The following is a 26781-nucleotide window of genomic DNA, read 5'->3' on the forward strand; positions in this document are numbered from 1 at the left end:
TGATTTAATTGAAATTAAATGTTGCATGTATTACACATTCCAGTTACGTTTCTCGCTGAAGTAATTTTTACTGATCTAAATTATAACAACAATGTATTACTTGTTGTGCCATTGTTACTTAGATATAAAAGACACATTGTTTTGCAGTTTATAGAAAATTTTTGATTTGAAGTCTACTTTATTTCAAGGAGCAGTGACCAAGAAAGAGTGGATTATCATTCTTTTTATTAATTGTGTGGCCCAGGTGTACTTTCATACACCACAAGATGTTAGAAACACCAAGCCAAGCCTTCAGATATGTACAAAATGGTCTTTCCCTACTTTTTTGTAGTAATTTCAAGCAGCTGCTGTCAGTAGTAATGAAGATTGTGGTAGATTAGGAATGTAGGTCAACTGGCAAAATAAAAGTTTGGTGCAATATTATGTAGATGTTTCATCTTCATAGTGTGCTGACATGAATCTACACCAGCCAGAGTGCCTTAAAGTTCTTCGTTATTATTATTATTATTATTATTATTAAAATTTGCTTAAAACAAAGGAGCAAAATTTAGCCTGCTAGGTAATTTGTATGAAACAGTTGCATCACTCCAAGACTGTTTCTTTTGCTTAGTGTCTTCTGGCATTAGTAATAGATCATTACAATGTTCAGTAGTGCTTGAGAGCTAGGTTAGAAACAGGGGATGACTAAGCTGGAGGTGGCACTGACACACATACATAGATTCACAAAGATGGAGGAAATATGGTATATCAAGTTGTTGAATTTTGGCAATCTCTACGACAAAATTATTTCTTTTATTTTAGTCACTATCCTGAGATTCTGTTCCACAAAGTGAAACTCAAAGTCAGATCGCAATTATTTTGCTGCGAAATCTGAGCCCTCCCAACCCCTGTAATGGTACCCAATACATTTATAGGTGTATAAATGGGAAGCAATAGAGGGAAGTTCTGAATTGTAGCATTGATAGTGACTTTTTTATGCCATGAATGCCCTGCATTTCTATCATTTTCTCATTCTATTTTAAATGTGTACAGGTGTACAGTTATTTGTAACTGTTTGTTTTGATGTGGCGGTAACTAAACTATATGGAGAGTTCCGCACACCAATAACATTGTACTCTTGAGTTATATGGGTCTCACGTCGCTAGCTTTAACTGCATTATCTGGATCAGCTGCGTCAATAGTCTGTTGCTCCTCAAACCTTTGGATACTACCTCAGACATCAATAAAATAATAATAAAAAAATTAACAGTGTTGATTGTACTCAGAAACTAAACTTTCAAGGTTGAAAGATATAGCAAGAGGGAGAGACTTCAAAAGCATAGAACTATGAAGTGTGGATGTTGACACACACCTAGCAGAGTGATACCTTCTTCCACTTCTTTCAGATATTTATTTTTACTCACACACACACACACACACACACACACACACACACACACACACACGAGTTATTCATATCCGTTATCTCCATAAAATAAACAGATCTCTTTTATTTATTTATTATTATTATTAATAAAATGATTTTTAGAGTGAGAGATATTTTTCCATTGTTAAAACCTTGTATCTTACGTAACATCACATTTATGTTAATGTTGCTGTTTTTAAAATGTGGTTTAACTACTGATCACAATCTTTGTGTTACAGGACGTGCAACATCAGAGAGAAACAGTTAAAAGGAAGCAAAAGTCAGCAACAGTGCAGAATGAAAATCAACATAAACACATTGAAAAAAATTGTGAATTGAAAGCCAAGAGAAAAAAGAAGGGTCTTGGACCCTTAGTACCTACCCAAACCATAGAGAATTCATCTTTAAGTAAGGCATCAGTTGATAAAAAATCTGAAAATAAATTAACTCAGAATGTGTCCAAGACTAGAAGAAACGCCAAAAAAACTTGTGTTTCAAATGAAAAAATAGGTTTGTGTTTCCAGGACCATGCTGCTCAGTCACTGTCCTTATCAGAGAAACAAAATATCTCAAATAAAAACGAAGTAAAACCTAAAGACCTTGAGACTGGACATGCTGTGGTCCCATCATCTGATGAAAGTGGATCAAAAGTGCCATTGAGTAAAGCAAAAAAAAGAAGACTAAGGAAGAAGCGAATTCTGCAGGTGTTGGGTCTTGTAAACAAACAGGTTCCAGCAAAGTCCCGAAAGAAGAAAAAGAAGAAGTGTGGTGATAGTGAATCTAATCTTGAGGAGAAAGCAAATGACAGCAGCAATTCACAGACTGAATTTAGTAATTTATCTAGTGACATCAGTACTAGAAACTTTTTGTTTGAACAGAATTCAGATAGTTTAAGAAACGCACACAAAACCAATAATATTTGCAATCACATTGTACCCAGAAGGCCAGTAATAGAGGACACATGTTTAGATGACAATGGTGGACATTTGTGTTCTGCTGTGAGAAACAGTTATTCCCAGGGAAATACTTTGCCAAATGGTACAGCTTCAGAAAATCCCAAAGCAGTGTCGGAAAATATTTTAGCGACCAAGAGAAAACAGAAGAAAGAGAAACAGGCTGTAGTAAGCTCAAACAATCCTTTATCCTCAGAAACCAGCAATGGTATTCTATTTGAGGATTTACAGAATGATATTAGCTTGTCACTGAATAGCAGAAATAAGGCAAAGAAGTCATCGGGTCGAAATGACAATACTGTAGAGAAAGGTAAACCTGTTACTGAATCAGTATCAAAACTTCCCAAAACAAAAGAGAAGGAAAAGAAGATTACTGTTTCAAATCGAAGTTTGGCAAGTACTGAAACATCCAGCTGTGATACTGCATCCAAAGTTTCTGGGAAGACACTTTTGCCTGAAAACACAGTTAGAATTTTACATGAGAGAAAAAAGGAGCCTATAGGTAAAGGCTTTCCAGCCAGTTCAGTAGACAGCACTGATTGTTTAAATGTAAGAGTACACACGTTCCTTCCAGAAACTGAAGGTAAAATAATTAAAAATCCTCTTTGCGATACGGAATTGCCCTCTGCTCTCTCACTACAGAGAAGTGTCCTTATAAGTGGCCCCATATATACCAGTCCAAACTTTGAAAACAGAGTCACTAGTAGTGCCGAAAGCAATCAGATATTCAACATCAGCAAGACCTCCTCAGTGCTTTCCAGCAGCATTTGCAGTGCAGCACCTGTAAAATCAAAGGAGAGTGATAACAGTCACGTGAAGATTCAGAATACTAAATCATCCATAATTACTTCAAAGAGCCCTACATGTCGTGTAGACTCATCTGGATTTTGTGTGAATGAGCATTTTTCACTTACTGATAAAAAGTGCGAGAAGACGTTATTAGAGGAAAAGGCTGTTTTTAGCAAAAGTGTGGAAAAAGAAAGTCATATTTCTATACGTGAGTTAAAGCAAAGTCCTTTGGAGTTGCAGGAAATTTCTAAAGAAACAGCTGTTTCATCGTGCGAGAAAAAGAATCTCCCCTTGTTGACTAAAAAGGAGAATACTACCATAGAAAATACTAAGGGCATCAAAAATACTCCTGTAAGTTTAGTTGAGGCTGATTGTGGTAAAAGTGCTGCAGATAATTGTTTAAGTGAGTCTTCATCAGAACCCCTCACAATGCCAAAAACGGACAAAACACGTGAAGAAATAAAGGCAGAGAGGGAGGCAAGAAAGTTAGCTAAACAAGCAAAAAAATCAAAGGTGGTAGTTACGCAGAAGCAGCCAACTGCAACACAAACAAATGATGCTGCTTCCACATCCAGTATCACTGCCGAGCAAGCAAATGTTGATGATAATAAACAAATAAAGAAATCCAGTTCAGCTAACACTGTTCAGCTACAACATACTGAAGTTGCTGGTAGCAGAAGTTCCAAGCTAAATGCTGCTGCTGCTGCCGCCACTGAAAAACGAAGTGCAAATGATCCACAGAAGTTACCTGATGGAACCTCAAATATGGCGAACTCGAGTCAGTCATGTGTACAGGCTGATGATAGTAGGCCCAAAGTAAATACTGCAGGTGAGAAACCAAATAAAAGTGATGCCTTGAAGTTAGCTGATGGTATTCATCCAACAGTTGTCAACTCAAGTCAGCCTCATGAACAGGTTAGCATTACTGAACGTAAGGTAGATGTCGTTGCTCAAAGCCCAAATTCAAGCGATGCTTTAAAGTTAGCAGACAGCATTCATCCTGCAGTGATCAACTCAAGTCAATCTCTTGTGCAAGCTGGAAACAGTGGACATAAAGCCAGTGCTGTCAAAAAACCAAATACCAGTGATGCCGTGAAGTTAGCAGATGGGCTGCACACTTCAGTGATGAATTCAGGTCAGCCTCATTCACAAGTTGGGAGTAGCGTTCCTAAAATAGATGCTGCTAGTTCTACTCATACAGAGGGAACAAATGTGAATGTTTCTGTGAAATCTGTTGATGGAATTAGTCTCACACAGCACGTATCACCTTGGTCTGAGTTGAAACCTGCTGCAAATGAATCCAAGACAGATGCTGCTGCAACTGAGCACCCAAATGCAAGCGACTCTTTGAAGTTAGTTGATGGAATTTCTACTCCACAACAGACCACAAATCGGACCCTCACCCAGACTGGCAGTAACAGTCCCATATCAGGAGTTGCAGGTGAGCAAACCAATACCAGTGATGCGTTGAAATTAGTTGACGGTGTTCATCCTACACTGCAGGGCACGAGTTGTGTGGACACAAGTGATGTAGCATCAGGAATTCAGGCAGCAATGGCCCAAATTAATGACCACAAGGCAAGGAAGTTGCCGCAACAGTCGGTACCAGTACAGAAACGAATCAATGCTTCAGATGATGAAAAAGTGAAGGAAAGGTCTGTTATAATGAAACAGAAGACAGAAACTCCAGTGGCAGCTCCAAGTACAGATGGAAAGTCAAAAGCTGAGCTCAGAGCTGAAAGGAGAGCAAAGCAGGTATATTTTTTTGTATCATTTCTTTGCATTTATTAATAATATAAAGTACCTAAATGTAGTATACATCTAGTGCTTACTTTTTTATTTCATAAGCAAAACATATGTGAGTTTTTCTGTGAAACTATGTGATTATGCAAAGTTTTAAAATAACAATTAGATTTACTCTTTATTACACCAAATTATATTCCAGTAATACATTAATGAAACACACAGATCCTCTAATTTAAGGTTTACTAGTAAACTAAGATCTTCAGTGGGTTACCATAGTAAAAACAGCCACATTTTTCGGCTGCACTTTACAGCTCAGCACCAAGTGTTAACACTGGAACAGTACTCAAGAATAGATCACATTTTAGTCTATATCAACAAAAATAATTATTTTCTGAAAATATAATTGTAGAGATCAAAAAATCTACTCACCAAGCCGTGCCGAAACCACACACACAAATGTTGAGGAAATATGCAAGCTTGCAGAGCCACTGACTCCTCCTGACGGAAGGGCTGAAGGGAAACGAGGAGTGGCGAGATTTAGGATATGAGGAGAATTACGGAAAAGGTGGCCAGAACCATGGATTGGGCAGACTTAACAGACGGAATGAGAAAGAAAGACTGATTCAGTCTTTCCTTCTCATCCCATCCAGTAAGTCTCCCTGGACATGTGGTCATGGATGACTTTTCCATAACCCTTCCCATTTCTTACACCTTTCCAGTCCTTTTCCTTCATCCTCCTTCCTTCCCCTTAAAAGCTTGTACTAGAAGGAGTCACTGACTCTAAAAGCTTGCACATTTCCCTAACTTTTATGTGTTTTATCCTGCCGGTGCTTGTTGTATAGATTTTTTATCTGTCTATTTATATCACATTTTTCTGTGGTATGCAGTTTCATTAATAGCTGCATTAGATTGTCCCAGCAAATCCAGACCTCGCTTTCCCTTTCCCTATCGCTGTTTTCAAATTTGTTCTATTTCATTTTACTTCCTAGTCTAGTATGTAAGCATTTAAGTGATATAACACCTTCCTGATGTGTATCAGTAATGTTACAATCCAATACTATTGGGTTCTTTGTGGAGAATAATGGAACCTCCAGTCAGCTGCACTCCTGAAAATATGTTCCCTGTAATCATACTGAGATTAACTCAGTGATTACATATTTTTTTATTTACAGATTTGTCTGCAACTCCACCATCTGAAAAATCAATGTCACTATCCTCAAAATAATCAGATAACTCTTGAGCAATTTCAGCATTTGTCAAACTGAATCTTGCCATGTTGATGCAACTAAGTGCATGTGAACTGAAAAATGCTGTTGTGAAGACCTGCAAAAATACTCTTCTATAGGATACCTGCTCAATCTGGTAATCAATACTTGAGCTACAGTCTTTAACGAGATTCCTAGTTGTTTGAGAAGTACAAGAACACAAACAAGATTGAAGGAGAACATCGAGAAAGTGCACTTGTAAGATTATGTGTGGTGGTGGACTTTCAGGCAGCTCCAAAGTATTATGAGTCCTAATCAATAGGACCTGTAAACAGGGGTGTGGTCTTTCACCCCTGCTGTTCAGTCTGTACATCAAAGAAGCAATGATTGAAATAAAAGAATGGATCAATAGTGGAATTAAAATTCAAGGTGAAAGGATATCAGTGATATGATTTGCTGATGACATTGGTATCCTGAGGGAAAGTGAAGAAAAATTGCAAGGTCTGCTGAATGGAATGAACAGTTGACGAGTACAGAATATGGATTGAGAGTAAATCAAAGAAAGACAAAAGTAATGAGAAGTAGCAGAAATGAGAAAAGGGAGAAACTTAGTATAGGTAGCAAAATAACCGACGACAGATGGAGCAAGGAGGACACCAAAAGCACACTAGCAATGGCAAGAGAAGTCTGCTAGTATCAAACCTAGGCCTTAATTTGAGGAAGAAATTTCTGAGAATGTACATCTGGAGTATGTTAGTGAAACATGGGCTGTGTGAAAACAGGAACAGAAGAGAATCGAAGCATTTCAGACTGAGTGCTACAGACGAATGTTGAAAATTAGGTGGACTGTTAAGATAAGGAATGAGAAGGTTCTGCGCAGAATCAGAGAGGAAAAGAATATGTGGAAAACACCAATAAGGAGAAGGGACAGGATGATAGGACATTTGTTAAGACATGAGGGAGTGACTTCCATGGTACTAGACTGAGCTGTAGAGGGTAAAAACTGTAGAGGAAGGCAATATTGGAATACATACTGCAAATAACTGAGGAGTAGGTTGCAAGTGCTACCCTGAGATGAAGAGGTTAGCACAGGAGAGGAATTTGTGGTGGGCCACATCAAACCAGTTGGAAGAATGAAGACTCAAAAAATCAATTGGGTTGAAAATAGAGCATCAAAGCAATTCGAAGGATGCTTTTAGAATTGCAGCCCGTCAGTATAGACCACACAGAAGTGTAATAGTGGTGCTTGGGAAACTTAAGTGGTTAGAGATATAGTTTTGGGAAAGTTCTGATAGAATGTAAATGCTTTTGAATTAAAACAGACTTCACCAAAAAGCAGAAGTGTTGAGTTGTCAATACACACACACACACACACACAAGAAAGGAAACTTGCTAGCTTTCGGAGTAATCATTTTTCAAGTTAAGAAAAAGAAACACACACACTTGTGCACACATGGCTATCCTCGTACATGATTCTGTCTAGATGAGCAGTACTAGTGCTGCATTTCAGCAGCTGGACTAGTTTGTGGTGGGAGTCGTGTTGGGTGGGGTGAGTATAGGGTAGAGTGGTGGCAGGTAGGAGAGGGGTATTGGGGGTGGGTGACTAGTGACTCAGAGAGAGGCAACCAGCTTACGAGATAGGAATGCAGGATGGAAGGGTGACGGGTACGTGGGGTAGGCGTGTAATGTTCAGTTGTCGGAGATGGAGGAGAGTTGTGCACGTTGAAGATGATGTGGGAACATGAATTGGGAGGAGTTGCAGGATGGAGGAAGGAGAAACTGTTGGGTAGAGGGTGTGGGGTCATTGGGCCACCAGAGATTAAGACCAGGACCATTACAGAAGCGTAGGGTGTGGCGCAAGGATATTTCTCATCTGCGTTGTTCAGAGAACCTGGTCGTGGAGGGAAGGATCCTGATGGCCCGGGTTGTGAAGCAGAGGTTGAAATTGAGCATGTTGTTTCACCAGATGGCATGTTTTGTTATTAGCAACAGTTTGGCAGTGGCCTTTTATCCTGGTTGATGACTGGTTTGAGGCATATTGACATAATAAACAGTACAGTGTTAGCAGCAGGGTTGGTATGTGAAATGGCTACTTTCATAGGTGGTGCAACCGCTGATGGGGTAGGATAAGCCTGTGACAGGACTGGAGTAGGGAGTGATGGGTGGGTGGATTGGGCAGTCTTGCACCATGGTCTACCTCAGGGATATGACTCCTGTGACAAAGGGTTGGGAGCGGGAATGGCTTAGGGATGGACTAGGATGTCGTGTAGAATGGATGGTAGTGAGGACACCACTTCAGGATGGGTGGGAAGGATCTTGAGTAGGTTGTCAGTCATTTCAAGGGATGCTGAGAGTTCATCAATACCTTGACGAAGGATATGGCTCTGTTGTTCAACTCAGGAGTTGTGTTGGGGGATGATGGGGGCACTTTGTAGCTGATTCTGTGGGGGTGGAGAGAGGATAGAGGGTGTGTTAGTATTTGCATGGGGCATATGTTTGTTGGCTTGGTTTGCAGGGGGGGGGGGGGGGTTGATAGAGCCTCTGTGCTCTGTGAAGACCCATTTGAGAGCTTCAGCATTCTGGGCAAGGGAGTTCTCGTCATTGCAGATACATCATCCATAGGTGGTTAGGCTATATGGGAGGAATTTTTTTACATGGAAGGGATGGCAGCTATCAAAATGCAGATACTGTTGGTGATTAGTGGGTTTAATATGGACAGAGGTGTGGTTGGAGCCATCAGAGGTGGAGGTCAGTGTCCAGAAAAGTGGCACATTGAGTTGAAGAGGACCAGGTGAAGCAGATGGGAAAGAAGCTGTTGGGGTTGTTAAGAAATTAGGATAGTATGTCTTGTCCCTGAGTCCAGATCATGAAAATATCATTAGCGAACCTGAACCAGACTAGGGGAACAGAGTTTTTGGGGGCTAGGAATGTTTCCTCTAGATAGCCCATAAAAGTGTTGGCATAGGAGGGTCGCCATAGCTGCATTGCAAATTTGTTTGCACACCTTCCCTTCAAAAGAAAAGTAGCTGAGAGTCAGGATAAAGTTGTAAGGTGTATAAGGAATGCGGTGGTGGTTTTGGAGCGTGAAGGGTATTGGGAGAGGTAGTTTTCGATAGCAACAAGGCTATTGGTGTGAGGGATGTTTGTGTGTAGGGAGATGGCATTAACAGTGACGAGTAGGGATGTGCGTGGTAAATGGGTGGGGATGGTGGAGAGTTGGTGAAGGAAGTGATAAATATCTTTGATGTGAGCAGCTAGGGTTTGGGCAATTGGTTGGAGGTTTTGGTCTGTCAGAGCAGAAATTCTTTCAGTGGGAGCACAATAATCAGCCACAGTGGGGCATCCAGGAGTGTTGGGCTTGTGGATTTTGGGGAGCACGTAATAGTTGGTTGTGCAGACTGTTGTTGGGGTGAAGAGGGAGGAAGACTCATGGGAGAGGTTCTGGTAAGGACGTATGGATTTCAGTAGGGGTTGGAGCTTGTATATTGGACTTCTCAGATGGGATGCCTATAGCAGAACTTGTAGGTGGAGGAGTTAGACAGTTTTGTGGAGGCTTTCTGTTAAGTAGCCACTGCAACACATCACAAGAGTGGTGAAGCCTTTATCCTACCTAAGGTACCTCCCAACCCTCCTAAAGTGGTGTTCCTCACCCACCAAACCCCCACAACATTCTAGTCCATCCCTGTGGTAGACTATGGTGGAAGACGTGCCGAGTCAACCTACCTAGCACTTCCTACTCCATGCCTGTCACAGACTTATCCTACCCCATCAGAAGCCAGGTCACCTTTGAAAGCAGCCGTGTCACATACCAACTCTGCTGCAAACACTGCACAGTTTTTTTGCATGACTACCAACCAATTGTCCAGTAGAGTGAATGGCCTAATTCAATTTCAATGGCTTCTTACAACCTGGTCCATCTGGATCCTTCCCTTCACAACCAGGTCCTTTCAACTATGCAGATGGGAGATAGCTTAGCAACGTGCCCTCTGATACTGTAATTGCTCTGAAGTCAATCTCTAGTAACCCAATGTCCCCCCCCCCCCCCCCCATCCTCTACCCAACAGTTTTCCCTTCCTCCATCCTGCCACCCCTCCCAATTCATGTTCCCACATCACCTTCAGCATGTGCAGCTCTACACAATCTTCGACAAGTGAACATCACATGCCTACTCCATGTACTTACCACCCCTCCCTCCCTCCCTCCCTAGCCACCCCCACCCCCCAATCCCTCTCCTTACCTCTCTCCTTTCTCCCTCTACCCACCCTACCTCACAGCACTGGCATTGGAACTTTTCATTCTGCTGGCACCATGTAGGGGCATAGATGTGTGAATGGGGGGGGGGGGGGGGGCGGCAGTGTGTGTGAGTTTTACTTTACTCTAGTTGGAAAGACGATTACTCTGAAAGCTAGCAAGTATTCTTTCTTTGGTGTGTGGCTATCAACAACTTAATGCTTCTGCTTTTCTGTGAGTGATCTGCTTTAACCCAAAAGCCTTTACATAGAGATATAGTTTTTGGTGTAGGCACAATTCTACTATCTTAATAAGATATGAGGTGACTTCACAAACAAAGTTAAAAATTATCATGGCAGGCCGAATAATCGGGACGGGTTTTTAGTTTTTTAATATATTAACCGACGATTGCTGATGCGCTGCGATGTTGAAGGTTCCAAATAACTTTTATTAAATGTTACCCTACACTTCAAAGTGACACAGACACACAACACTATTTTTGTCAACATAGCCACTGAGCCTCTGTAAACAGCAGTCTGAACATGCCCCTTGATGCCAGAGATTCATTTTTTGGTCAAGGAGCCATTCAAGAACCACTATGTAAATGTCCTCACCGTTGGAAAATTTCACCTCCCCCCCCCCCCCCCCCCCCCCTATGTTTGCTAACAGAATTATGGGTGTGATTTGCATCCATTATTGAGTGCTACATTCTGCTGTTTTTACAGTACTGACATTCTAAGCAAACTGGCTCTGTGCTACTGAATTGGCAAAAATTAGATCATTTTGTGCTAACAGTGAGCATCATGAATTCCCAATCTTAAAAATCGACAGTGTTGTGGAGCAGTAACAGTTTTAGCACTCTCATTGGGAAATGGCATTTGAATAGCAAATAAATTCCAAATTTTGTTTGAAATGAAGCAAAACAGGCTAAGAAACATTGGAATGATGGAGAATTTGTTTGGTAGTGACTGATCCATTCATTGAAACATTTTTGTATCATATGCTGTATTTTGTGATGGTACAGAGGAGAATTAAGGAATTACATGAGCACAGAACCAAGAACATGTCAGCTGCCTCAAAAAATCTCAGAATGCTTGCATCTGGCAGAAATAATGGCTCAAGATTCATTAGGCAACTTCCAAGGATACCAAAAAATGTTTTTCGGCAAATATTTGCCAAAGACTTAGGCAAATGAAAGTTGTCTGTGTAGTTGTGTTAAGAATCAAAAGTGCTTATGGCAAGACTTGGTGATTTCAATGTGAACTGTTTACAAAGTAACATAGCATAATGTTGTGTAACATAAGGAATTAAAATCCTAAGTATGTTTGCGTAGAGTGCCTGTTATGTTAACATCAGAAGGTCAAATATCTTAATCTGATTATTATCTAGGAGTCCTCACTAGTGTGTGGGCAAGAATTCACCAGATGCGACCTGAATATTTGTAGCAATATACTTGATACTTCCTCCACAACTATGCCTTAGCTTGAAACTTCCAGAATGAGATTTTCACTCTGCAGTGGAGTGTGCGCTGATACGAAACTTCCTGGCAGATTAAAACGGTGTGCCAGACTGAGACTCAAACTCGGGACCTTTGCCTTTCGTGGGCAAATGCTCTACCAACTGAGCTACCCAAACACTCTGGATGCCAAGCATTCTGGATGCCTTAGCTTAATTATCATGCCCAATGTTTGCTAAATGAGGGTGCTGCTGAGTCTTGATTGTTCCCAAAAGTAAAACTGATGATGGTGAAATACCACAATCTAAGATGTGGAAAGGAAAATGTGGTTACACAAAGTGAATACATTAATTGTTTGCAAAACTAAATTGAGTCCTATGAAATTATCAAATTATTAATATCTTGTATTTCTTATGAACACAGTATTAACTGATGCAGAAAGATTGTGTGATCTGACTTACAATGCACTGTGTGCATTAATGATTTAATGAGCAGCAACAATCAAATGCTTATGTTTTAATTTGAACCAAAATTAAAATATCTGCTGTATGTTGCTGTCTTAAAACAGTGACATGCCCTGGTGTCCACACTTGTTTTGAGGTACCATTAATTTCACAACAAAAGCATTGAAAGAAAAGACAGTCTCATTCAAGAATCGAAAATTATATACCTGTGATATTTGGTGAATTAGGCTGTTTAAACAAACTACTGTTAATGATTTGTGACCCTCCCCACAGTTTTCTTCTGTCAGTAACTCTCTCATCTTCCTTCCCAACTGTATAGAAGCTCTCTGTCCCATTTCAGCTTATAGATTAAATCTGTCATGAATTTTCATGTCAATATACACTACTGTAGAGGAGAAAGTTCACTTTGCTAACGATCCTTATGTTTTAAGAGGAGAAAATTCTAAAATATTTGAAATCAGTTGGTATTAAAGCAACTGGATACCTGCTGCAGAATTATCATTAATATAATACTGAAGACAACTGCTACTATTCAATAAGCGAGCATGTCTCTCAACAAACTTCTGCAGCAGTCGAACCACAGCAGCTGTGTCATTGAACTAACTGTTGTAATTGTTAACTGCCCCAAAAGCATCACACAGGCAGTCCTCCCCAGTCAAGGGATTAACATAATCTTGTTTCCTTTTTATATGTGAAGTGTAAAAGACAAATATATGAGCTCATACTATGGAGCAGATCTGCTTATCTTCTGGTGAGATAGGAGTTACAGTTGGTACATTTTTTGCAGATGATGCTGTTGTATGTAGGAAAGTTACAATACCAGAAAATTGTAGTGAAATGCAGGAAGGCATGCCAAGGAATGACACTTGCTGCAGGAAGTGGCAGTTGATTCTCAACAAAAATAAATGTAACATAATACACATAAATATATAGAAAAGCCTATTATATTTCAGTGACACTATTGGTTATCAATCACTGGAACAATAAAATCTGTAAACTATCGTACAGTAACTGTCTGTAGTGACCTAAAGTGGGATGACTCCATAAAACTAGTTCTAGGAAATGCAAACACCAGATTGGGATCCATTGAATGAACCCTAAGAAATCCAGAAGAGAGGAATGAGGATTATTACTGGGAGCAAACCCAGAGACTTCTGCAAACCCATCTTCAGAAAGTTGGAAATCCTTACACTGCCTTGCCTATACATTCTCGAGACTAAAATTTTTCAGAAACTACATAGTGCCAACTGACTCCAGAGTTGTAAAAAATAATGAAATACATAAACACAACACCAGGAAAAACTCAAATTGCATGTTTTATGTACAAACACTCAACTGTGTAGAAAGGGAGCTTTCCACATGGGCCTCCAACTGTTCAACAATCTTCTGACTAGTATTAAGTCTATCAAAGACAACATAAAATTTAACAAAGCTGTGAAGTCATATTTGTTGTGTCACTGTTTTTACTCTGTAAATGAATACTTAGAACAGTAATCTTGCTATTTGTGTTAAATACAGGGCTATTACAAATGATTGAAGCGATTTCATAAATTCACTGTAGCTCCATTCATAGACGTATGGTCACGACACACTACAGATACGTAGAAAAACTCATAAAGTTTTGTTCGGCTGAAGCCGCACTTCAGGTTTCTGCCGCCAGAGCGCTCGAAAGCGCAGTGAGACAAAATGGCGACAGGAGCCGAGAAAGCGTATGTTGTGCTTGAAATGCACTCACATCAGTCAGTCATAACAGTGCAACGACACTTCAGGACGAAGTTCAACAAAGATCCACTGACTGCTAACTCCATTCAGCGATGGTATGCGCAGTTTAAAGCTTCTGGATGCCTCTGTAAGGGGAAATCAACGGGTCGGCCTGCAGTGAGCGAAGAAACGGTTGAACGCGTGCGGGCAAGTTTCACGCGTAGCCCGCAGAAGTCGACGAATAAAACGAGCAGGGAGCTAAACGTACCACAGCCGACGGTTTGGAAAATCTTACGGAAAAGGCTAAAGCAGAAGCCTTACCGTTTACAATTGCTACAATCCCTGACACCCGATGACAAAGTCAAACGCTTTGAATTTTCGGCGCGGCTGCAACAGCTCATGGAAGAGGATGCGTTCAGTGCGAAACTTGTTTTCAGTGATGAAGCAACATTTTTTCTTAATGGTGAAGTGAACAGACACAATGTGCAAATCTGGGCGGTAGAGAATCCTCACGCATTCGTGCAGCAAATTCGCAATTCACCAAAAGTTAACGTGTTTTGTGCAATCTCACGGTTTAAAGTTTACGGCCCCTTTTTCTTCTGCGAAAAAAAACATTACAGGACACGTGTATCTGGACATGCTGGAGAATTGGCTCATGCCACAACTGGAGACCGACAGCACCGACTTCATCTTTCAACAGGATGGTGCTCCACCGCACTTCCATCATGATGTTCGGCATTTCTTAAACGGGAGATTTGAAAACCGATGGATCGGTCGTGGTGGAGATCATGATCAGCAATTCATGTCATGGCCTCCACGCTCTCCCGACTTAACCCCATGCGATTTCTTTCTGTGGGGCTATGTGAAAGAGTCAGTGTTTAAACCTCCTCTACCAAGAAACGTGCCAGAACTGCGAGCTGGCATCAACGATGCTTTCGAACTCATTGATGGGGACATGCTGCGCCGAGTGTGGGAGGAACTTGATTATCGGCTTGATGTCTGCCGAATCACTAAAGGGGCACATATTGAACATTTGTGAATGCCTAAAAGAACTTTTTTTGAGTTTTTGTATGTGTGTGCAAAACATTGTGAAAATATCTCAAATAATAAAGTTATTGTAGAGCTGTGAAATCACTTCAATCATTTGTAATAACTCTGTAGAAAACAATGAGCAATATAATACATTATGATACTACATGTCAACAGTGTTAACTGATATTTTCCGACATTTGCAACACACTGTGTACCATCAGATCACATGGAATAAATAAATAAGTCATCCAAGAATGAAGCAACTTGGAAAACCAGAATTTGACTGAGTTTTTAGCATTACTTATCAACCTCGGAACACTTATACAGGAGAGAGAGAGAACATACAGAGGAAAAAAGAGTTTTATCACAGTTTCATTTGGAAGGTGTGTGTGCGTGCGTGCGTGCGTGCATGTGTGCGTGCGCGTGCGTGCAGGAAATGCCCATCCAACAGCTTTCATAGACACCACAAGCAAGACAATGTGCATCACAGCAGTGGTTACTGTTAAAACTCCAAAAGTGTGTGGTCCAAGAAGTTGGGAAACATATTAGTTACTCTCTGATTCATCTTGCAAAATTGCTGTAATGGGAAAATCACAGAAATAGAGCTCATGCACAGTGCCAGATCATTCATTATTCCTGCTCACCATTTGCAAATGGGAAAGAAAAGGGTAGATAGGAATGAGAATACTACACAAAGTACTGTCTACTACACACCTTAAGATGGTTTCTGGAGTACAGACATAGATGTAAAAGTCTGGGATACTTATTGGAGGAGGAAACAGATACTAAACATCAATCTTTTTGACCATTAAAAGGGAAGCACATATTTTGTCTGTTGGAAGAAAAATGTGGCAAGTAATTAGAAAAGCATATAGGACAAGCTCACTGGTGCAACATCCCTATTCTTTTTCCCATGTGCCTCCTTTGTAATAGCCGGCAGCCATCCTTCCCTCGGTCTTTGTCTTTCCCTCCTGTGACAAATCTCCTCTCACCCAATTATTTCCCCTTATTTCTTTGCCCCCCCCCCCCTTTTTAGATTTGTGCATGGTTATTTTTAAATTCAAGCCCTTGAAGACGAGTGCTGAGGAGAACTCACGTCTGCAATTTTGCAAATTGATTACTTGTAATGTATTGTGGGTTTTGGCCTGTCTCTGTTGACCAGTGGTCCTGGTTCCACCCTGAACAACCCCATTTCGTCCAACTTTTGCCTCTTCGTTAGACAAAGAATTTACAGGTCTCGGAGGGTAATAATAGTTTATGTTCAAATATATATCATTATCATTTCCTATAATCTAGGTTTCTCTATTTGTGTTTGGTTTTTAATATGGTAGTGGGAATATCTTGGATAGAACTGAAATAGTAGTTTGAAGTCGTGAAAGGTATTAAGCAGCAGCTTTACTCTCCCCCTCCCACCCCACCCCACCCTCTCCCACCGCACACACCCCCACCGCACTCCCCCCCCCACCCTCTCCCACCGCACTCCCCCCCCCACCCTCTCCCACCGCACTCCCCCCCCACCCTCTCCCACCGCACTCCCCCCCACCCTCTCCCACCGCACTCCCCCCCACCCTCTCCCACCGCACTCCCCCCACCCTCTCCCCCGCCCCCTCCCTCTCCCCGCCCCCCTCCCTCCCCCCACCCCTCTCCCTCCCCCTGTCCCCCTCCCCCTGCCCCTCTCCCTCTCCCCCGTCCCCCCTCCCTCCCCCATCACCCCCCTCCCTCTCCCCCATCCCTCCCCCTCTCCTTCACCACTCCATCCTCTGTTGTTACATACCTATCTGCTACTCAGTGCCTCTTTTTATATGTTGATTATATGTTTTCTTTCAATAGTTGTCTTCCATCATATTGTTCATGCTCTAAATTTGTGGTACTGTATACTTCATGCATGTTCACACTATATTTATTGCATTACAAATTAAAAGGATCTTACTATTTAATCTTTTCATAAAAACTTTGTAGGAGGCACAGAGAGCAGCCAAATTACAGAATCAGCAGCGTAAATCGGGAGATCAGAAAGAGGAAAGTAAAAGCAAGGCTGACAAGCCACCTAAGATTTCCAGAGACAAGGTAGGAATCCTGTTTTGTTGTTCTGTTGTGTCATAAATGAGAAAGTTATTATGGAATTGCTTATAAAACTTTAGAAACCCTGCTGTTGTCTTGTCAGAGCTTGTTTGGATAAATAATAGTTTGACTGTAAGAACCCTTATTCCGCATATGATGATTTTATCTTGTAATTAGTTATTTGTACATTGCATTTGTGCTCAAAGCACTGCAATAAAAATAATTTCCTTTCAAGAATGTGCATGTGTTCTGCATCTGAATGGAGTCAAAACAATGAAAGGTCATTTAATATTGCAGACCTTACTCATATTAGAATACGTATGTCAAGTGACATTCAGAGTTGTGTAACCTCTTCCCAGGTGCATGTTACCACCAGAATTAAATATTCCAATGATAATAGGTAAACCTTAGTGGGAGGAGGGGAATTCAGAGTTGGGGGTTCCAATGTTCGCTGTAAGGTCATGAGTAAACGCATGATCTGTGTTCATTTTTCATATGTTCGGTGTGCACTCGGGAGTGCACGTGCACACGCAGACACGTGATCGGAAACTAGTTGAGCAATATTTTTTCAGAAATCCATAAAGAAGGCATTATCATAAAAAAGAGCAGATACCACTAATTACTTTGGTTACATGGGACCTGCTGTGTGGATGTTTCTGATCAATGTGTAATAGCAGCCACTTTCATAATAGCTCTTCAACTGTCCAAGAAAAGCCACCTGAAGAGGTCTTGAGAGTAAAAGTGGAGATACTGTAAGCGAGGGTTCTGGAAGTACAACATAGTCATCAAATCATCCTGTAGAGACAGCAAAGACAAGATCAGACTAACTACAGTGCCCACTGAATCATTTAAGCAAACACTGTTCTCATGCTTAGTTTGTGAATGGTATAGGAAGAAGTCCTCATAAGTGATACAATGGGAAGTACCCCTCTGCCATTCAATTCATGTAGTTCACAGAGTGTAGATGTAGATACTAATTTGTCACATTCTATCAGTATTTAATCGTAATAAGATTGAGAAATATTTATAATTAGATATTTGATTGTGTTATAGATGTTAGTAACATTTCGTTTATGGAATGAAATACAGCTAGAGTTTTAAGAATGTTGTAGTTTACAATTTTTCTTCTCATCTTTTGCATATCGCATTCCAGCAACAAGCACCAGCCAAGAGCAGTACCGCGAGTCCTGTTTCGAAAGTAGCGCAAGGGCTTGTAGATGTTCAGCACAAAGTGAAGCTGTTCAACCATTTATATCTACGTCAGAAAGAAGCCATCTCTGCAGCTGTGTAAGCATTTCGTTCTTTAGTTTAATGCAAACCGTGCAAGAAGTTTTTGTTATATACAGACTTGCCTGTGAAAGGTTCCAAGTTAGAATTCCAGTACACAAGAATTCTTTTTGAATTACCGTAAAAGATATCTCTAAAAGTGAATGAAAGCTCTTTTGTATTGATCAGATATAAATATGGTGTACAGATTTTCTTCTAAAAGTCATTTTTCATATTGGCTTAAAAATAAAAAGGCAACTGACTAAATTCAGGTCCATGAAACACCTGCATTTACATGAGAACAGCTGTATTTACATAAACATGTATACTGCACAGCTCACCTTGAAGTCTGTCGTAGAGGGTGCATAGTATTACAGTATTGTCTCCCAGTCTTTCCTATTTGGTCTACAGGTGGCAAGTTGAAAAAAGACTGTGGGCTCATCTCAGTGTAAGCTCAGGTTTCTCTAGTGTTATCGTCATGATTATTATGTGAGATCTATTTGGAAAGAAGTAATGTTTCTTGACTCACTCCAGAACCTGTGCTGAACCATGCAGCTCTTCTGTATTAATTAATCCAATTTGTTGTGGCTCCCAAATTGATATATAATGCTCAAAATTTGATTGAACTTGGGTTTTCCTTCATGGATCTTTTCGGAGCGTTCCCCACAATCGGATTTTTGTAGATATTGCCAGCACATATTTCTAAAATTTTAGGTGTGGGAACATATCTTTTCAACCAGTCCCCCCCTCCCCCCCCACTTCCCCTTACGTGTCTGTGGAGGGGGGTCAAGGGAGCACTAAGTTCAAAATTCTCACATATTTCTGGAAATTACTGTGTCTGATTTTACTCAGCCGCATGCAAGGGGTAACACAGTGTCTCTAGTAAACACTACATTGTTTGATTGACAAGACTGCTGATTGTTTGATTGCCAAGACTGCTGACAGTAAATTATGTAATTTTCTTGTCAAGGCAGCTGTTTCAGCATTATTTTACAGTCTTGGGAAATGTGAATTTTACAGAGCATTGCGGAAATAGAGCACCCATTCTTTTCTCTGTCGCTTCCTTGTACAGTCCTTAGTGAGTTACCGAAATGGACAGATCCAACATCTAGCACAGTATAAACGTGGCTGCATTTTACATTCCCCACAACCATCCCCAGTGCCCACAAGAGCAGCCCATTTGCTTGCGTAAATCTTAATCTCAACAGTAAGTTTGCATTTGACTGATCAAAGGTTGCTGAGACTACATTCAGTTTTACACGGTAGAGCAATTGTAGTAGAGTATGAAAGATATGGTCTTGTTATACTGTAGGTTTAATCACCTATACTTCATTTGCAAATGCAAATACAGCAGAAATAGAAATTTCTGCACTTGATGAGAGGGATAAAAAGTTGAATAAAGAATGAAAAGGTGTCTAGACATTCTTGAACTATATAATTCTTAAACTATTGGGTACAACCCTGCGCAGCATCCAGCCATAGATTTAAGAGTTCCATAATCCATTTGCCATGTCTGCACCATCGCATGCGAAACATGGGAGACAAATACTAGTTTGGATAAGTCGTAGGCAGTGAAGGGCTGGTTCTATCAACCAATTTGATGGGTGTTTTCGCAGGTTTCATTCATCCATGTTCATATTAATAATATACAAAGATATACGCTGGATACAGTAATGAAATATGCTTACTTTTGAGGTACAGCAGTAATCTGCCTTACAAAAGATTCACTGGATAGCTAGCAAATGTTTGATAGAATGAGCTGTGTGTACTTCATGTCAAATTTATTTCTTGGGGACAACATGTTCTCAAACTCAACTAATCAATTGTATAAAACATGAAACTTTTGGAATCTTGCCCCCGCTTGGTTAAATTTCTGTGGATACGTGTGACATGGCAAAGGAAAGGGAGACTTGAGTAGAAAATGTGGGTGCAGAAGGTTAGCGAAGTGGGGGCTAGGGGGATTACTAGAGCAAAGAATGCGATTCAAGGATGACCCTCATCTCCTTAGTTCAGGAAAACTGGTGCAGTGCGTAAGTATACAGATGGCACAGGTTGTGAAGCAAGCACTGAACTCTAGCCTTTTGTGTGCGTAGAAGCTTGTTCTGCCAGCGAGCAGTCAACTCTGCTATTGGCCTCAGTTTGGTGGTGGTAATTCATTATAGTGGGCAACTAGTTGGTGGTCATTCCCACATAAAATGCTGTCCAGAGATTGCAGTGAAGCTGGTATATGTAATGGCTGCTTTCAGGGTTGCCGTGCCTGTGTTAGAAAGGCTTGTTACAGGATTAGAGAGTAGGAATTGCTGGGTCAGGGGAACAAAGTGAGAGTGGCATGGGGAAGGACCAGGATGTTGTGTAGTTTGGGTGGCAGACTACCATTTCATGAGGCATGGGAAGAATTATGTGTGGAATGGCCCTCATTTCCTAGCACGATCATAAAGAGGCAAAGAACATGGTTCACTTGCTCCAGTGTGGAATGATATTGGTTGATGATGGGAGTGCTCCTTTGCAGCTGGTTCAGGGGGGGAGGTTCCTGGATTAGCGGTGTGTTAGGATATGGTGTAGTAAATCTCTCTGCAGACTAGGTTATGGAGGTAGTGTCTTTTCTGTGAAGGCAGTGGTGAAGCAAGGGAATTCTCGTCACTGAGCTACACTGTTCACGGGTGGCCACACTGCATGGGAGCAATTTTTTACTATGGAAGGGATGACAGCTGTCAGAATGCAAGTACTATTGATGATTAATTGGCTTGATATGGACTCCAATTTGGATGGAGGTCAGCATCCAGGAAGCTGGCATGTTGGGCTGAAAGTGGACGAGGTGAAGTGAATGGGAGTACTGTCAACCTTTGGGGGAATGGGATTAGGGTGTCTTGGCCCTGGGATCATATCGTGAAGATATCATCAATGAACCCATACAAGACAAAGGACTTGGGGTTTTAGGAGACTAGGAAGATTTCCTCTAGCTGACCGTCTATTTGGCAAAGGAAGGTAGTGTGTGGATGCCCGTGGCTTTGCTGTAGATTTGTTTATATATTTTTGCCTCAAAGAAGAAATAGTTACGCATGAGGATGTAATTGCTTAGATATATAAGGAACAGAGTAGTGCTGGCAGGTTGATAGACACACAAACAAACACAAACATACACACAAAATTCAAGCTTTCGCAACCAACAGTTGCTTCATCAGGAAAGAGGGAAGGAGAGGGAAAGAAGAAAGGATGTGGGTTTTAAGGGAGAGGGTAAGGAGTCATTCCAATCCTGGGACCGGAAAGACTTACCTTAGGGGGGAAAAAGGAGAGGTATACACTCGCTTACGCACACAAATCCATCCGCACATACACAGACACAAGCAGACATTTTTAAAGGCAAAGAGTTTGGGCAGAGATGTCAGTCGGGGCGGAAGTACAGAGGCAAAGATGTTGAATGACAGGTGAGGTATGAGCGGCGGCAACTTGAAATTAGCGGAGGTTGAGGCCTGGCGGGTAACGAGAGGAGAGGATATACTGAAGGGCAAGTTCCCATCTCCGGAGTTCTGACACGTTGGTGTGAGTGGGAAGTATCCAGATAACCCGGACGGTGTAACACTGTGCCAAGATGTGCTGGCCGTGCACCAAGGCATGTTTAGCCACAAATCTTTCTGGTCCCGGGATTGGAATGACTCCTTACCCTCTCCCTTAAAACCCACATCCTTTCGTCTTTCCCTCTCCTTCCCTCTTTTTTCTGATGAAGCAACCGTTGGTTGCGAAAGCTTGAATTTTGTGTTTATGTTTGTGTGTCTATCAACCTGCCAGCGCTTTCGTTTGGTAAGTCACATCATCTTTGTTTTTAGATATATTTTTCCCTCGTGGAATGTTTCCCTCTATTATATTCAGAACAGAGTAGTGAGTTTGACTGGGAAGCACAATGTGAATGGTAGTGTTCAGTAAGAGAAAGGCCAGGGTAACGGAGGATTTTTGTGTGCAGGAAGGCGCCATCAGCAGAGACGAGTAAGTATTCAGGTGCTAACTGGAATGGGGATGGTCAAGAGTCAGTGGTTTGTATCTTTAATGTGAGAGGCTAGGCTACAGGCAAATCATTGAAGTTGTTGGTCGACAAGAGTGCAGATTCTTTCAATGGGAGCACAATAACTGTGACTGTGAGTGGCTCTGGGCTGTTGCATTTATGGATTTTGGGAATCATGTAGAAGACAGGTATATGGGGGACCTTTGGAGTGAGGAGGAGATGGATTCAAGTGAAATATTCTGGGATTGGCCTTCAGATGTATTTAGGGACAAGAGGTTATATTGGACTTCTGGAATGGGAATGCTGTGACAGAGCTTGTAGATGGAAGCATCAGATAGTTGGCAGGTGCCTTCTGTCAGGTGATCATTGCTACACATCACGATAATGGTTGACATGGTGTCTGTCTTGAGGTTACAGATGGCTGTTCTTAACTGTGTTGGTAGATTTGTATTTTTGGGAACGGACCTTGGGAAGGATGGTGAAGCCAAATGAGAGGTAAGTATTCGCTGGAAGGTAACAAGGGGATGGGTAGATGGAAGAGAGTGAAAGTCACAGTTGGATGATGAAGTGTATCCACTGTATGTATCAAGAGAAGGCGAATAGTGTGTTGATGAGTGCAGCTTGGTTGAACTTGGGTGTGAGGCCGAAGGTTAGGCTTTTGCTTGGGACTGAAACTTCTGTAGGATTGAGATTTTTTGTGGATTAATTGACAGCAACTCTTTTTTTAGGTTCTGGGTTTCGTGGAATGTAGGAAGGAAGTTTTGGGGGATATGGCTGAGGCAGCATTTAACAAATAGGATGTGGGACTGAGTTTCAGTTAGGGATAGGGGTACTTTTCTTCTGAAATGACATAGATAGATGGAGCAGGGGTCTATTTGCAATGAGATGTCACTGGTGTTGGGAGAGGGGGATAGGATGGGAGAACAAGATGTATGTTTGGCAAATGAAAATGCAGAAATAAATTGTGCAGAGGGAGGTAGAACAATTCTTTGACATGAGGATATCCATTCATGCATTATCTGTTGTTGTGCTCGAAAGGGGAGGGGGGCGTGAAATAGTGATGGGGATTTGATTTGATTTGATTTAATTAGGGAGATAGAGCAACAGTGGTTCTAGCCCTCTGTTACCCACACTGAAACTGGATTTATTGTGTGGTATCTCTCCCTCTCATTCTAGAACAGCCAACTAGTACCCTTAAAGAAGAATAGGAAACCTGTTACTCAATCTCTGAGAGCTACAGTTTCTTCAAGATTTAATGACCCAGATATTTTGTATCTTTCAGCATCCAGTGCTTTGCATTGGAAGTTTAACTGTAGTGTGGTCTCGTCCACTGTACCACCTGGTCTGTACTTAGTGGGTTCTTTCTGTATACCCATCATGTACAGGTGTTTCTTGAAGTTCCCATGGCTGGTCAATAGACTTACCATGAATTTAATTTGCGTCCTGTTCAAGCCCAGGATTGCAGAACATCTCTGAAAACATGGTTTTCACATCGTTAGCTTACCATGCTTTTTTACTTGGATTTTAGTCCAATATTATCCATGCTGTCTCCTGATCCAGCTACATAGTTTAGATTGTACCATGACCTTGGTAGTGGTTAAGACAGGTTCTGGTCCAGTAAATGGCATTATTGCTCCTGCCCAGGCCAGCCTGTCAGATTTATCGTTGCCACTAATTCGTGGCAGGGGACCTACAGCAGGTTACCCTGATGCTTTCCTCTAACCTCACAGGGGTTTCATGGTGTTTGGCAACAATCTTTAATCTCATTGCAAGGCGGCTAAAGATTTCAGAGCTCCTTGGCTACCTGAGTGGATGTAGGTGCTACAATCCTAGTACCATATACATAGATTCTCTTTCACACATGCTCTAATAGTCAATATGTCTGGCAGAAATACCGTAGTTGGCTTCCATAGAAAGATTATGATTTGCAGTTGAGGCTGCACCCCTTATACCTTTGCTTCAGCATCTTCATCTGTTTTTGACCTGTCAGCAAACCAGACTATCTTATCTAAATGATATTGTTGTTGTCTTTCTTCCATTGCTCCATACTTCCTCTGGTTGAATTGAAGAAGCTGAAAGTTACTGTCTAGTCAGCCAACATTTCCAGAAATATTCTTATGTTCACAACATTCATTACTTTAGTGTGAGATTCTGGAAATCCTAAAGATCGTCTGTTTTTTTTTTTTTTTTTCTTTTTTTCTTTTTTTTCTGGATTTTAATGTGTACAAATCTGCTACTGCATCCATCGTAACACAAAGAAGTAATGTGGACGTGTCTAGCTTGATCTCCAACCCAGTGGTGAGAACGCTACCAATCCTACCCATTACGGCTAGGCAGGCGAATCTGTGCACCTTCTCAAGATCATTATCAGCCATCTTCTATTGCGTTAGGTTGATGCATAAGTTTGTAGCGTTTTTGTTTTGCATTTTGTTATTCAGATTGCTTCAGATTTATTTATCAATTGTCATTTTTATTTGTAGTTCATTGTTGCTACTTGGATTTAAATATTTTCATTTTATCATTTGGAGATAATGAGTAGCGAGGATTGTTTTGACATCAGTGACCCTCTGCATTCAGGAGTTTGATGAAGACTGTTTAAATGCGTTTATCCACAATGATCATGTCAGTGTACTCAAGAACTGGCATAGGTGATGAACTGTGATCATTCCAGCATCATGTGACATTTGCATGCAGTGAGAAAGGATCAAAAAAATTGGGTATGTGGGTACTGGTTGCTCTAAGCCAAAATCAGAAAAACCAGCGGATAGCCATATGTGCATCTTTGTTTGCTTGTCATCAATTGGCTCGTGAATGACACCAACCATTCCCTAACATGTATCATTATTGCTAATGAAAAATGGGGTCTTTATGCTAGCATAAGGAAAAGGAAGGAATGGTTGAGCCCACACAAAGCAGCACCTCCCAGGACAAGAGATAATGTTATGCTTCTGGTGGAACAGCACTGATGTAATAGGAATTGCTTCCCTGAGGTGTAACCATCACTGCTGACATTTATTGTCAACAACTGAGATGCCTTGCAGACGCAATCCAAGAACGACGACCAGGAAGATTGCATGAATTGATGCTACTCCATGATAATGCCTGACCGCATTCTACTAGACTGACAGAAAACACTATACAGGAGATGGGTTGGGAAGTCATTCCACACTCGCTTTATTCACCTGATCTTACTCCCTCAGATTTTCACCTTTCCTGCTGTCTTTTGAACAACCTCCAAGGAACTTCCTCTCTGGATGAGAAAGCACTCCAAACATGGCTCAATGAGTTCTTCACCTCAAAACCATACGATTCTACAATTGCAGAATCGAAAGTTGTTGTAAATTGTAAATGAGAATACATTATTGATGATTAAAGTCTCTGTTATGTGTATCTGTTGTATTTATTAAACTTATGAAAAAACTCTATGAACTTATGCACCAATCCTTCATTTGATCTTACTGTAGGCCCATAAATTACTGAATATCTTATTAATATGGTTATAATAGAAGGAAACATTCCACGAAGGAAAAATATATCTAAAAACAAAGATGATGTGACGTACCAAATGAAAGTGCTGGCAGGTCGACAGACACACAAACGAACACAAACATACACACAAAATTCAAGCTTTCGCAACAAACTGTTGCCTCATCAGGAAAGAGGGAAGGAGAGGGAAAGACGAAAGGATGTGGGTTTTAAGGGAGAGGGTAAGGAGTCATTCCAGTCCCGGGAGCGGAAAGACTTACCTTAGGGGGAAAAAAGGACAGGTACACACTCGCACACACACACATATCCATCCACACATATACAGACACAAGCAGACATATTTAAAGACAAAGAGTTTGGGCAGAGATCTCTGCCCAAACTCTTTGTCTTTAAATATGTCTGCTTGTGTCTGTATATGTGTGGATGGATATGTGTGTGTGTGCGAGTGTGTACCTGTCCTTTTTTCCCCCTAAGGTAAGTCTTTCCGCTCCCGGGACTGGAATGACTCCTTACCCTCTCCCTTAAAACCCACATCCTTTCGTCTTTCCCTCTCCTTCCCTCTTTCCTGATGAGGCAACAGTTTGTTGCGAAAGCTTGAATTTTGTGTGTATGTTTGTGTTCGTTTGTGTGTCTGTCGACCTGCCAGCACTTTCATTTGGTAAGTCACATCATCTTTGTTTTTTGAATATCTTATTATGGAGATGTAAATCCAGTGCATGGTCTTGGGACTAATGACACCAGTTTTCTTTTCTCCTGGCCCTGCTAGTGCACATAAGAGCATCTTTTGCCTTGGAAAATATATTCCTTATGTGTGGGGCCCATTATAATTTCACATCCAGGGTTACCCCTGGGTACTTCACTAACCTCTCAACTGGTAGAATTTTGCTGAAGAGCTTAAGATTCCAGTGCATGTCCTGGATATGCCTCTTCACGAATGATATTGAAACAGTTCTCCTAAGATTAACTCTTTGATCCTGTTTCATACACTAA

At 41.2% G+C, this 26781-nt stretch overlaps 1 protein-coding gene across 3 annotated transcripts in view; it reads left to right on the forward strand.

The window, feature by feature from the left end:
* LOC126093593 (uncharacterized) overlaps window positions 1-26781 on the forward strand; it is a 111773-nt gene that overhangs the window by 14331 nt on the left and 70661 nt on the right. For all 3 annotated transcript variants that reach the window (XM_049908733.1, XM_049908732.1, XM_049908731.1), the window contains 3 exons: window positions 1645-4902; window positions 16941-17048; window positions 18196-18329. In XM_049908733.1, coding sequence (XP_049764690.1) covers window positions 1645-4902; window positions 16941-17048; window positions 18196-18329 — 3500 coding nt within the window. The remainder of the gene's footprint in view (window positions 1-1644; window positions 4903-16940; window positions 17049-18195; window positions 18330-26781) is intronic.

The sequence above is a fragment of the Schistocerca cancellata genome, chromosome 1 (assembly GCF_023864275.1).
Source record: "Schistocerca cancellata isolate TAMUIC-IGC-003103 chromosome 1, iqSchCanc2.1, whole genome shotgun sequence".
Classification (NCBI taxonomy): domain Eukaryota; kingdom Metazoa; phylum Arthropoda; class Insecta; order Orthoptera; family Acrididae; genus Schistocerca; species Schistocerca cancellata.